This window comes from Xyrauchen texanus, chromosome 33 (assembly GCF_025860055.1).
Source record: "Xyrauchen texanus isolate HMW12.3.18 chromosome 33, RBS_HiC_50CHRs, whole genome shotgun sequence".
In the NCBI taxonomy this organism is placed as follows: Eukaryota; Metazoa; Chordata; class Actinopteri; order Cypriniformes; family Catostomidae; genus Xyrauchen; species Xyrauchen texanus.
This window is the reverse complement of record NC_068308.1, coordinates 21,637,483-21,650,903: the sequence shown is the minus strand read 5'-3', so window position 1 is coordinate 21,650,903 and position 13,421 is coordinate 21,637,483. Positions and strand designations below refer to the sequence as shown.

At 37.9% G+C, this 13,421-nt stretch overlaps 1 protein-coding gene across 3 annotated transcripts in view; it reads right to left on the bottom strand.

The window, feature by feature from the left end:
* Nucleotides 1-2,758: 2,758 nt before the first annotated feature.
* Nucleotides 2,759-13,421, bottom strand: part of LOC127627149 (actin filament-associated protein 1-like) — a 107,505-nt gene continuing 96,842 nt past the window's right edge. For all 3 annotated transcript variants that reach the window (XM_052103405.1, XM_052103406.1, XM_052103404.1), the window contains 3 exons: nt 4,399-4,589; nt 3,947-4,111; nt 2,759-3,488 (listed from right to left, as the gene is read on the bottom strand). In XM_052103405.1, coding sequence (XP_051959365.1) covers nt 3,462-3,488; nt 3,947-4,111; nt 4,399-4,589 — 383 coding nt within the window. In that variant the 3' untranslated portion in view covers nt 2,759-3,461. The remainder of the gene's footprint in view (nt 3,489-3,946; nt 4,112-4,398; nt 4,590-13,421) is intronic.

Here is a 13,421-nt window from a genome sequence, read left to right as displayed (position 1 = left end):
TAATATTAAATTGCTTGGCAGCATTACCATGAGATGCATGGCTAGATGCTCCAATAGTTAAAATAGTCCAAACGGGGCTTGGTGTTCAGGGGCTGTTGAGATGAAGGCCCTCATGATTTATAAATAATTATGACACTATTCAGTGTTGTAAATTATTTATCAAGACTCCACAAGCATACAGTCTTTATGAAAACATATCTAAAATGGTTTAATGTGGTTATAAAAAAAGACTGTCAAAAAGAAAAGAAAAAACATTATTTTGACACCACCTCCCACTTCCTTGCTCTCTGTAGACTGTAAATCATTGCAGTTTTATAAAATCCCGGAAAATGTTGCGTGTTATGGTGTAAGACTGCATTTATAGTAGATAAAAGACACCTTGAACATATAGTCATAAACACAAGCTTAATTTTAAAAGCTGTTTAATAATTTCTATGTACAATCCTTTTGTTGCCAAGTTGGTAACAGTCATCAGCAAAATTAATATAATATCCATAAGGTGCAAAAAAATAAAATAAAATAAACAATAGTGTTGAAACCTATTTACTTCCACCTTCTCCCACCCTTGAAGCAAAATTGTTCACATTCCATGACATTTGACCTTTATTTCAGCACAGTGAGAAAGGAAATGGCCTCAACCTAAAAGATTTAAATGTCTCAGAAGTAAAAAACAAACAAACAAAAAACACGACCAAAAGTTTAGTAGTTGTGCAGCAAAACTGAAGCATCTCATCTAATTTAAGCAAGAGCCATGTCTTAATTCTCAAAGAGGCTTCTCTTTGTCAGAAAAAAAACCCCTACTGATTACAAAGCTTGATCCAGTGCTGACATTTACAAAATGACTAGACAAAGACCATCTCTGAAAATCTATGGGCCCAAGTAGAAAAAAAAATATTTTTACACATGCCTCTGAAAATAGCTGAAGCCTGCTTGTAACATAGCTTGAAAATGTGAAGCCTCAAATCAAAAGCCGAGCTTCACTGCATGAGAAATAAGCATTTATAAATGTGCCTTGAAGATGAATATGAAAGTGTAATCACCCTCATGTCTAAATAAAGCACCAAAACTCCATATTCATGCTGAATAAGGAGTGAACAGTTTAAGTTTAAGCATTGCTTAAAAGCACAATTTTTTTGGATGTCAGCATAACAGAGGTATGGGCAGGTTTCTTTCAAAAAACGATTTGAAACATTCAGACTTTTTAAAGATTGCTGCCATTACAGATTACTTTGTGCTTAGACATGCATATGAAAAGCTATTGAACCTGAACCTTTAAAAAGTCTGAAAACTAAAATAGCATTTCACAGATGCAGTTTTCTTTGTGTTTCCATACAGTACTTTATCTGTCAGTGTATTGATGCATTGTAGTGTTCTGGTGATGGTGTACAAATGCATATATGCAGTGTGTGTTCAGTGGAGCATTAAGGGAAAGTGTAGCAGTATTTTGAAGCCCAGTTTCCAGAGCAGCCAGCCAACAGAGGGCCACACCCTTGCCTGAGCAACCCTGTTCCCCATGGGCTGCTGTTGCCATAGCAACTGTTCCAGACAAAATGAATGGGCCAGACACAGAGCAGGAGAAGAGGCTGGTAAAATACTTTCAAACAGATTAGACTTTTTCTACAGAACAAACTTGGAATGATTATGTTCTGTATTTTACATTTATTATCAATTACCCCTTTCCCAATAGTAGTGGCTCTCTATGACTTGCATGAGGCCAAATGAAAGGCATTGCTAAATATCAACACAGACAAACACAGAGAGACTTATATTCACTTAAACATTTACAAATAAATACTTGGAGATTTTGTTTTCCATTAATGGCTTCTTGTTGAAGAAAAAACAAACTTTTTATAGACGCAAGTGATTACGGACTGAGACCAGTGAGCTTCCCTCACATTATGCCGGATGAACATTTCGATTGTAGTTAAGGACCATCGTTTAAGACAAGTTCTGTATGGTTAACAAATTAGTCTTTTCTCTTTTTTTCTACAATTTCACTGTTGCCCTAGCTATGTTCTATTCTGGTTTACTAACGAGATTTGCTATAAACCCTTCACACAATTCCGGTATTGGAACACGGAAATAAACTATAGCAGGTTTAAACTTCTGTTTCAAAGTAGTATTAATTAACTACATGTACTGTACATACTTTGCAGCTGCATGTAAATACACATTGTTACAGTTACTACTAGAGTAATGAGTTTTAGTTAAATGTTATATGTGTAACAGAGACAGCAAAATAAAGTGTTACAAAAAAAAATAGATGATCATGAGTGATGATCATGACATTTATAAGCTGTATTTGAAACTGTATTTGAATTATTATTTTTATGCCAGGTTAATATAACACAAACAGGAATGTTATAAATGTATATAAAAAAAAAATAATTAATCATACATTTTTTTGCAAGATTTACGCTGCCGAAAAAGTAAGGAGGCCCTTAAATAGTTTTGCATGCCATCACAATATGTTTTACGTTCCTTCGTAATATTTTCAATATTTTTGTGTGCCCTTCACTTTTGTGTACCAAAATGTACCATGGTTTTACTGTACATTGTTTTACTACAGCAACCATATTTTAATCTTGATATTCATAGTAAAAACGTATTAATAATACAGGAAAATGAAAACCATGGTGATAAATATAATCATTTTGTTGTCATTCTGGTCTTACTACAACTACCATGGTAAAAATCATAGTAAACACAAGATTAACCATGATTAACCCCCCCAAAAAAAAAAAACTTTTTTATTTTTCAAAAACCATAGCTTCTGCCCAAAAAAAAAAACAAAAAAAAAACAGTTACTACAATCATGGTTACTACAGTATTAGTAAAACCATGTTTCAGGAAAAAACCTCAAACTTTCATGGTTACATATAGTAAAGCCATGGTTTTACTACAGTAACCATAATTAAACTATGATATTTCTACAGTAACACCATATTAACCAGAAAACTATTATTTTTATTACCATCGTTTTTCCTGTATTATTACTATGGTTTCACAATGAATATCATGGTTAAAATATGGTTACTGTCATAAAAACATCACAAACTATTGTGAGAGAACACAAAACTATAAAAAAAAAAAATGTTCCCGCCCTGTCCTCTTAGGGGCTCTGTAGAAACACGTCAACACAGTCGGTGAAAATGGTCCATTGTGGCACTGTCAATATTGTGGCTTTCGTATGAAAAATGTCTTGTGTTTTTCCGTTTGGAATGAAAGCAATAAATGTAAATGTACAAATTAAAAACTCTGATCAAAATCATGGTCCAATGATAATGTTTGGATGATAATGGTAAAATAGATGGTTACTTGGGCATCGGACTCCGTCAATGTCTTCCAGAATTGATTTCTATCCTGGAAAATTGGTCTATATTTAATTCAATTTCAACATCCCTCCTATATGGACAAAATTAAATAAATAGATATAATTAAAGTGAAAGGTGAAAAGGGATTTATGTGCCAGATTTCATCTCCCATTCCTGCAAAGAAAAGAAAACATTAGAAAGACTGCATAATAGAAAATCTACGCATTGCAAACAACCTAATGTATTTGCACAGATTATGCACGGTTGGATTAAAGGGATAGTTCACCTATAAATGAAAAATCTGTCATCATTTACTTACCCTTAATAGGTTCCAAACCCATATGACTTCCTTTCTCCCATGGAACACAAAAGGAGATGTTAGGCAGAATATTAGTCTAAGTCACCATTCACTTTCATTGCATCTTTATTTTCTTTCATACAATGAAAGTGAGGCTAACATTCTGCCTAACATCTCCATTGTGTTCCACAGGAGAAAGAAAATCATACGGGTTTGGAACAAAGCATAGAAAACAAATCATACTTTTACATGGGAATTGGCAGATGTCACCTGCCGATGTCTGGTGTGATGCCTAAAATAAGCATTTACTGTATCTTTGCATGTGGATACTCACCTTGGCTTTCCTGAGGACGTGTCCTCGCACAGTAGAGGCTTTCTGTTGTGTCTGCCGGCGCAGCAGAGACGCGCTGTTTACTGGCAGAGAGCAGGTCTCTGTATCACTGGTGTCACAGCTGGAGATTGGCGAGTTGTCCACAGTTCGCCTCATTAAAACTGGAGACTATGGACAGACAAGACACATTTTGAGACTTGCTTTTCATTTCAACCCTAAAAAACTAGCTTAAAAAGCATGCAATTCCCATTTTGGTCAAGGCTGGTTAGTGCTGATTTGATGCTGGTCTAGCTGGTGGGCCAGCAAATCCATGCTTTTCACCAGCAAAACCAGCTTCTTATTAAGATAATTTAAAACACTGACACCAGCATCCCATCCCATCAAAAACAACATCACTTCTTAAGTATGTTTGTTCTCTTCTCTTAGATCTCTTAATTGCTGCTGTTTTTACAGACCTGTGGGCTGGAGCTGCCCGTTTTGGGTTCAATGGTCAAGCCCAGGGTGACACCTCCATTCAGGGCTTTCTTCAGACTTTCCTTCACCTCCGTCAGCTCCAGCTCCAGATTTACTCGCTCCTCCTCTTTTAGTTTACATTCTTCCTCCACTTTCTTCAGTCTGTCTGTCAGAGATGCCTGTGAACGCTTACCTGGATGGAATAAACACATGGTGAATTTAACACGAAACATGTAAATATCACGAAACAGACTTTTAGTTTCATTTTCAGTACAGACAAGGGTTTCATGCCCCATTACTGAATCTATAGCCCCACAGCAAAACAATTGTATTCCATTCATCTTAGCTTTTTGTTGTAATCAAATCATTTATATTACATACACCTAACCTGGTGCAACCCAAGTTTCCAGCAAAGCAATTTATGTGTCAAAACTAAAAGTGAAAATACTGCGCCATGTGACACAATTACAACCAGTCAGAACATATTTGGTGTTTAAAGGTGCTGAAAGCAATTTTAGCAGTTCTGGAACTTCCACCAGACTTAGCTGTTGATTAGCCATGCCCCCACTTTCCAAAACCCATCACTCAAAGTAGGGATGTGACAGGGTGGTTGACTAATCAACTAATCATCCAACAACTGACTAGTCGATTAGTGGGGTCGACTACTAATATTTTTAGTGGAGGTGGTTTTATTGGGAGACACTTTTCTCAAATTAAGAGACACAACTTCTTCAAGAGTGTTTTTGCATGAAGATTTCTTGCTGTGCTTAACAGTGAATAACAGTCAGAATGGTTAAAATCCTCTGCATGAAGTTTCGTCTCTTTATTGCTTGAGGTTTAATCCTCTTATGTGCTTCCTCTTATAGTGTTTCAGCAATCAAAGCAATGACACAAACAATACTATGGATGGTCCGATCAGGAGCGGTCACTATTAATTGAAATTTTCTCTTCCCAATAAAATCACTTTTCCTAGGTTTTATAAAAAGCTAAATTTAAGACTATTTCAAGACCTTTTAAAGACCAACTAAAGGAAATTTAAGGAATAAATTTAAGGGAACACAATATCGTCGCATCACTTTCTAAATGTAAATGTCTAGGGAGCGCAAGAACAGTTATATATATTTTTTAATCTCGATTAATCACGTTTTCTTGTAGTTAATCACAATTAATCACAATATCTCATGAATGGACAAATATGCTTCATTCAGATGCATTTTCAGTAATTTACACACAACCTATCATACCAACAGAGTTGGTACAACAGAAAATGAACAAAGCACAGTTCAAATATGTAAAATATATATACACTACTAGTCAAAACTTTTGAAACATTTGACTGAAATGTTTCTCATGATCATATAAATCTTTTGATCTGAAGGTGTATGCTTAAATGTTTGAAAAAAAATGTGTAGACAAAAATATAATTGCGCCACCCTATTAATTTATTTCATTATAAAACTACAATTTAAATAAAAAAATTACAATTATTTGAAATTGATGACTTGGACCAAATAATAAACAAAAGCAGCCAATAAGTGCCCAACATAGATGGGAACTCCTTCAATACAGTTTTAAAAGCATCCCAGAGTGATACCTCAAGAAGTTGGTTGAGAAAACGTCAAGTGTACATTTTCAAAATTCTAGGAAAAGGGTGACTACTTTGAAGGTGCTAAAATATAATTTTATTTATTTTGGATTAGTTTAGTCACAACATAATTCCCATAGTTCCATTTACGTTATTCCATAGTGTTGATGACTTTACTATTATTCTAAAATGTGAAGAAAAAAATGAATGGGCTAATGAATGTGTAGATTACCTGCAGGGTTCCAGCATCTTCTACTGTTCTACATTGGTTTGTGCACTATCAAACACACTATTATGCAGAGACACTGTGACAGAACCTTGGAGACTGTGCACAGTAGGGTTTCCATTAGCTGTAAATGTCTAACAAATAAAAAATTATTTGGACTTATCATAAGCCTGAAGAAGACAGTAGTGATGGTTCAGAATGTTTCTGCTTCCCCTCACGTCACCATCAATGGCACAGTGCTGTCGGTTGTTGAGAAATTCATCTACCTCGGCTCAACCTTGACAGCAAACAACAGCCTTGATGCTGAATTGAATACCAGGATCGGTCGTGCCTCAACAACCTTTGGGCGGCTTCAGTCTCGTGTCTGGAACAACAGTCACCTTTCTCTCAAAGTAAAGGTGCGCGTATATGAGTCCTGTGTGCTCCCTGTTCTGCTATATGGAAGCGAAACGTGGCCTACCTACCGGCGGCAGGAGCACAAGCTCAATGCTTTTCACTTCCGTTGCCTACGACAGATTCTTAGCCTGTCATGGCAGGATCGGGTCCCAAATACCACCGTGCTGAAGCTCACTAACAGCAGTGACATGTACACCACGCTCCGGAGGAGGCGTCTCAGATGGATTGGCCATGTACGTCGTATGCCAGATGAACGTCTCCCAAAGTCCATCTTCCATGGGGAGTTAGCTGTGGGACACCGCCCTCGTGGTCGACCCAAGCTCCGCTTTAAGGATGTTGTCAAGCGAGACATGAATGTCTTTAAGATCAACCCTGATCGATGGCATCACCTTGCAGAAGACCGGGCAGCTTGGCGGTCTGCGCTGACACAGGCCACGACTCTGTCCTGTCATGCTTACACCAGCTTTTGCTTAGAAAGACAGCATGTTAGACACCGTTCCGATCGACACTTGCGCTGCAAAAGGCCTTGATGATGAGATTAACAGGTGAAATTCACTCACAAACTCAACGGGAGAGTTAATTCATAATTGGTGTGATTCAATCAGAAGTGGACAAGAGAAACATCACTGCTATAACTGGTCGTATTATGCTTCTTTTTTTGACCACTTGTGTTTGGATTTTACAGGAGAGACTCTGGTATAATGACACATTCATTATTAGGACTATGTCAGTGTATTAATGCATGATATAGCACAAAAAGGAAAAAAAGGAAAAGAAAGTGCACCGTTTCTCTTAATTATACATGCATTAATCTAAGGACAAAAGAGCAGATATTACGAGCAGAATTTGAAGTCATTTAGTGTAATATCTAATTAATAGAGCTTCAAATGTGTGTACTTAGAGATGAGATGCGCAGATTTTTTCCAATTAATCCGGAACACTTAATCATTCCTGGACACATTGGCCAGCACTAAAACTCTGGTGCGCAGTGCAATGCAGGTGTTCAAATGGCCACTGCAATCATGTTACAAGCACTATCTAACTGTGTTTTTTTGTGTGCGTACTTGATTGCAATTGTTCCCCTGCTTTGCTACACTGGGGCGGAGGGCGGGGCCGGGTAGTGATCCTACACACCCGGTCCCGTATTAGGCTAATCAAGCCTCCTGAGAGGGATAAAGGTCGACTGCAGAGGATCGTGCGGGATAGAGAGATCGTTAACGGGCATGTCCTTCATGTGTGTGTTTATGTTGTCTTTTAAGTTTATCATTAAACTATTATTTATATTGAAAAGCCGGTTCTCGCCTCCTCCTTTCCACTGACTACTTTCCACTGGTGCCGAAGCCCAGGAAGGAGGAGGGATGCCCGTCGCGGAGTCCTCAACACTGCCGTCCACACAGGGGAGTGCCGCAGCCATCCACCGGGGGAGGGAGCAGACCGACCGCCCGGACGCGGTGAAAGGCCTCCGTCCGCGAGGCGAGTGGGGACTGGACTCCCCAACCGCCTGGAGTGATGGAGCCGCTGCCAGGGGCGGAGGAGAGCCCTGCCATCCCCCAGAAACGCGGCGGGGTCGATGGAAGACTGCCGTCCGCGAGGGGAGGAGGGAAGTGTCTCCCCGACCGCCTGGAGCGGTAGGGCCGCTGCCAGGGACGGAGGAGAGTCCCCACGAGTCACCGAGAACGCAGAGGGGCGTTCTTTCCGCCGGGGGTCGTGAGTCTGACTCCGGTCTGCCCGGGGAGAAGCGGCTGTCTTCCGCCTGAGAGGGTGGAGGAGTGATCGAGGACTATGCGACGGTGTATCGGAGAACCGGCGAGTAGGTTTTTTTTTTTTCATCTCTCTTTCCTCACTCTCTCTCTCACTGCCGCTCTGCATAGGCCTTTTCCCTCTCTTTTAAATTTTACAGTGTTTTTTCGGGGGGTACTACATTGTTACAGGAAGTACCCCCCCAGTTTAATAATTTCTGTTTCCCTCCCCTTGTCCCCTCCCTCGTCCAGGTAGATGGGGATGACCTGCCAGCAGACGGGGCTTAGGGCACGCCCTCCCCCAGGGAAAGAGGGGGAGGGGGGTGTACGTCATGCTGGGGGCTCCCCAGCCTGAGAGAACGAGGGAGGAATGTGGCAGGGCGGAGGGCGGGGCCGGGTAGTGATCCTACACACCCAGTCCCGTATTAGGCTAATCAAGCCTCCCGAGAGGGATAAAGGTCGACTGCAGTGGATCGTGCGGGAGAGAGAGATCGTTAACGGGCATGTCCGTCATGTGTGTGTTTATGTTGTCTTTTACGTTTGTCATTAAACTATTATTTACATTGAAAAGCCGGTTCTCAACTCCTTTTCATTGACTACTTTACAAATATACATACGGCTCTGGAAAAATATACGAGACCACTGCAAAATTATTAGTTTCTCTGGATTTACTATTTATAGGTTCTCTTTTATTCTATAAAATACTGACAACCAGAGGCGTTTCCAGCATTGAAGGACAGCCAATTTTATTTTCACACCACTTCCCTGTAGTCCAAAGCTGGTGAGAGGGTATTCTTTGAGTTTTGCTCTGGCTGGGCCTGTTTCTACAGTTCCTAAATCTTCCACTCTAGTACTATCCTCAACATCCTCTCTCCTCCCTGAATCATCTGTGATGCAAAAGAACAGATACAGCACATAACTTATTGCAAATCAGCTTCAAACAACTAATTCATCAAGTGCTACATATGTCAAATTGTAGACCAATGGGAAGAGCAGATCAGTGGGATTGCCCTAATATCTATCATGATTCTTGAATTTTCATGTACATTAACATAAAGTCATCACAAAAGAGTTATAGTATAGTGAGTAAAGTGAGGTAAAAAAAAATATTGAATATAAATAATTTATATTTTTTGACATAAATAGTCAAAATGATGTATAAGATCCTAAGTTAAAGCAATACATGAATGACTTTAGTCTAAGTTCATTGACACACTATGGCATCGAACTGTATATAATTCTCATCATCTCTATGAGAATAATTCATCTGTCAAAATCCTTTCATTAGGATCATTGAGATAAACAATGTTTCACTTTTAACTTTCTCTAAAGTAAAGTGACTTATTAATTGTTACCAGTTTCCATGCCTGATTCTGGCACAGCTGCTGCTGCTGCTCCTCAGTCTGTTGCTCATCTTTGCTACACTCTACAAAACCATTTAATCAAATCAAAGTGTATATTTCCTACACACTAATATCACAAAACAAGTCACACATACATTTTATGTTAATGCTTATTGTTATCCTTAGCGAAAACAACACCTGATAAACAAGAAAATTACACTCCGAACGGGGCTCGAACCGCGGTCACCGGAGTGAGCGGCGACTGCGTTACCTCGGCGCTACCAAGCTGTGTCAATCTACACAAGGAGGTTAGAGGCTACAACTCTTGAGGTTTAGCCTACTGTGGGTGAAAGCCAGCTAGATGATGATCTTAAGACTTTAAGGACAAAAACAAATGTGAATTCTTACCCACTGACTTCTTTCGGAAAAATCCCCAAAGCCTCATTTGCTTCATTTTTGCTGTCTTTCCTGCTAATTGCCGTTAACTCGCCACTAAGTAACGTTAGTTGATGTCAACGACTGTGCAAGCTCCTCCTCTACCTGCTGCATATTCAACAGAGAGGAAGAAACAGAGTCGCCCATAGGCTACCGACAGCAAAGGAATTTATTCTATAGGCTAGATTATGCCTATGTCTATTTTTACAGGCTGTATGCAGTATGTGCAAAGCCAAAGCACAATGAAATAAGGCAACTTATGATTTCGGGGGTTTACATAGGCTTTTGTCTGGTTTCATATTTGTCAGTCAACTATTCAAAATACATTCGGGGCTACACTCAAAACATTCGGAGCTGAAGCCACGGCAAAATCAGCTGCCGCCGCCTCTGCTGACAACATTTCTCCCAAATCCCAAATAAATATATTGTCATGTAGAGCATTTATTTGCATAAAATGACAACTGGTCAAAATAACAAAAAAGATGGTGTTTTTAGTTCATATAAATTTTTAAACAACACTATTAATGTTTTAACTTAGAAAGAGTTCAGAACTCAATATTTGGTGGAATAGCCCTGATGTTCAATTACAGCTTTCATGCCTTTTGGCATGCTGTCTACCAGTCTTTCACATTTCTGTTGGGTGACTTATACCACTCCAGTCGCAAAAATTCAAGCAGCTCAGCTTTGTCTGATGTTACAAATATGTAATTTTCACATTCCTAAGTTTGTTCCCAGTGTGCTGCATGACTCGCTATAGGTCTTAATTTTCCAATATCTCTTATTATACATATACAGTATTCACAAAAATAAATAAATAAATAATTCACTTAAATTATATTTTTACATTTCAAAGGTTGTAGTAGGTTCCCAGTGGATAGACTGACTAACTATGAATAAGAGTATTCAATTATTTAAAAAATAAAAATCATTAAAATTCACACAAATTTATTTTCACAATCCAAAGGTTGCTCCAAGTGGATAGACTGACTTACTTCAGATCATATTATTACAATAAGTCCAATTGTATGAATACAATATTAAATTATTTTAGAAATAAATTCACCAAATTTGTTTCAAAATTGTTGTAGTAAGTTCCCAGTGGATAGACTGATTTACTGTATGTGAGATTATTACAGTGTTTCTAATTATATGAATACAGTATTTAACATGCTTTTTTTTCACATTGCAAAGGTTGTAGTAGGCTCCTGGTGGGAGGCATTACATACTTCAGGTCTTAATTTTTCAATATGACTAAATATACTGTGCATCCATATACAGTATTAAATTATTTAAATAAAAATAAAATAGAATTTTAAAGACAAATTCACTAAAATTCACCAAAATTATACTGTATTTCACATTACAAAGTTTGTAGTAGGCTCCTAATGGGGTGCATGACTTTCTAAAGGCTTTATTTTTCAAATATGTGTAATGATACTTATACACTATTCAACTATTTTAGAAAAAAAAAGCACTAAAATTCACCAAAACCATACTTTCACATTTCAACGGTGGTAGTAGGCTCTTGGGGTGGATGTATGACAGGTCGTATTTGTCACGTATGTCTAATTATACAGATAACGTCTTTAATTGTTTTAAAAAAATATATAAAAATCACTACAATTTCACTACGAAATTATATTTTCCCATTCCCATTTTTTTTGTGTTTGAGTGATTTTGTCCCTTTTCTCCCCAATTTGGAATGCCCAATTCCCAATGCTGCACTCATTCTCTATTCGGAATACACGCACATCTCACCGAGAACCACATTATAGTGACCACGAGGAGGTTACCCCAACGTGACTCTACTCACCCTAGCAACCAAACCAATTGGTTGCTTAGGAAGCCTGACTAGAGTCACTCAGCATGCCCTGGATTCAAACTTGCGACTCCAGGTGTGGTATTAATGATTAAAAACAAAACTATGAAAAATTCACCTAAATGGCATTGGCACATTCTTAAGGCTGTAGACTTCAAGTGCCCAGCTGCAACATACATCCTTTTTGAGCTGGGGTTAGGGTTGATATAGAGTTAAGTGAGGGCTAGGGTTAAGTTTGATGGAAGTTTTATTTTATTTTATTTTGGATCTACTTTTTGTTATTGTTTGATTTATTTTGAACAACACTGTTATGGTTGCAGTGTTTGTCTCACATAGCAAAAAGAAAACAGTGTAATCCTAACTCAAACCTAATCTTAGCACAACCTAAATTCACAATTTTTGTGAATTTTTATAAACGATTTTAAACTGTATATTTGGTATATATATCTGTATATTTGGACATGCTGGCAATATTTGAATTTTAGTGATTTTTTTCCCTAAAATAATTGAAAACTATACATATAATTGCACATATTTGGAAAATTTGATATGTAGTAGGTGATTTATGTAGAGGGTGATTGATCCTGTTTGGAACGCAAGGAAAGATGAGAAATGCAATTAAAATTGCAAATACATGATATAAACTCACAACTGCGAGATACAAACTTACAATTGCGACTTTATATCACGTAACTGCGACTTTACATCGTTAAACTGCGACTTTATATCTCGCATTTGTGAGGAAATAAGTCATAATTGTGAGATAAAAAGTCAGAATTATCTCTTTTTTATTGGAGCTACTGTTGTTAATGCCTTACTTGAGATGACAAGAATAAAAATTTGAAAACGTTTATCTTTATGTATCCTGCAATGGTCGATTTCGATACGGCAAAAGTAGAGCAGTTTCTAGGAGATAAAATACAAAAAATTGCATATATCCAGCAACCAGAGAGAAAGCAACCAGAGAGAAACAAACATTTATTACTGGATGGATTTATAAAACATTAGTCTATAAATTAAATCTTATATAGTCACATATCTACCGGCAGTAGTAAAAGGACTAACTTTTAGTTAGCCACTAGATTTGATTTTTTTTTACCCTAAAAAAAGACAAAGTGAACCCAAATGCATCTCATTCTTCTCCTTATTAGCAACAGATATAACGCGATAGCTTTTCTTCTGTCAACAACTCGAACTACATGTAAAATAAAGAATCACAATGATTAAAATTAATTTTCATACTGTTTCAATGCCTTAAACAATCTCAAAGTTAACGTTTGGATTTAAAATCAAAATGACTTACACATTTTTGATTTTGTGGCACACAGAAACTGCGGATCAGTAGCGCACTGCAAACGCAGCATATGTGAAAGCACTATAGCGCGTGCTGCTCCTGTACCGTACACGCACCGCATACGCACTGCACACGGAGTATGTGTGAAACGGGCGTAAGGCTGTTATAGAGACAGGTGTGATATTTTA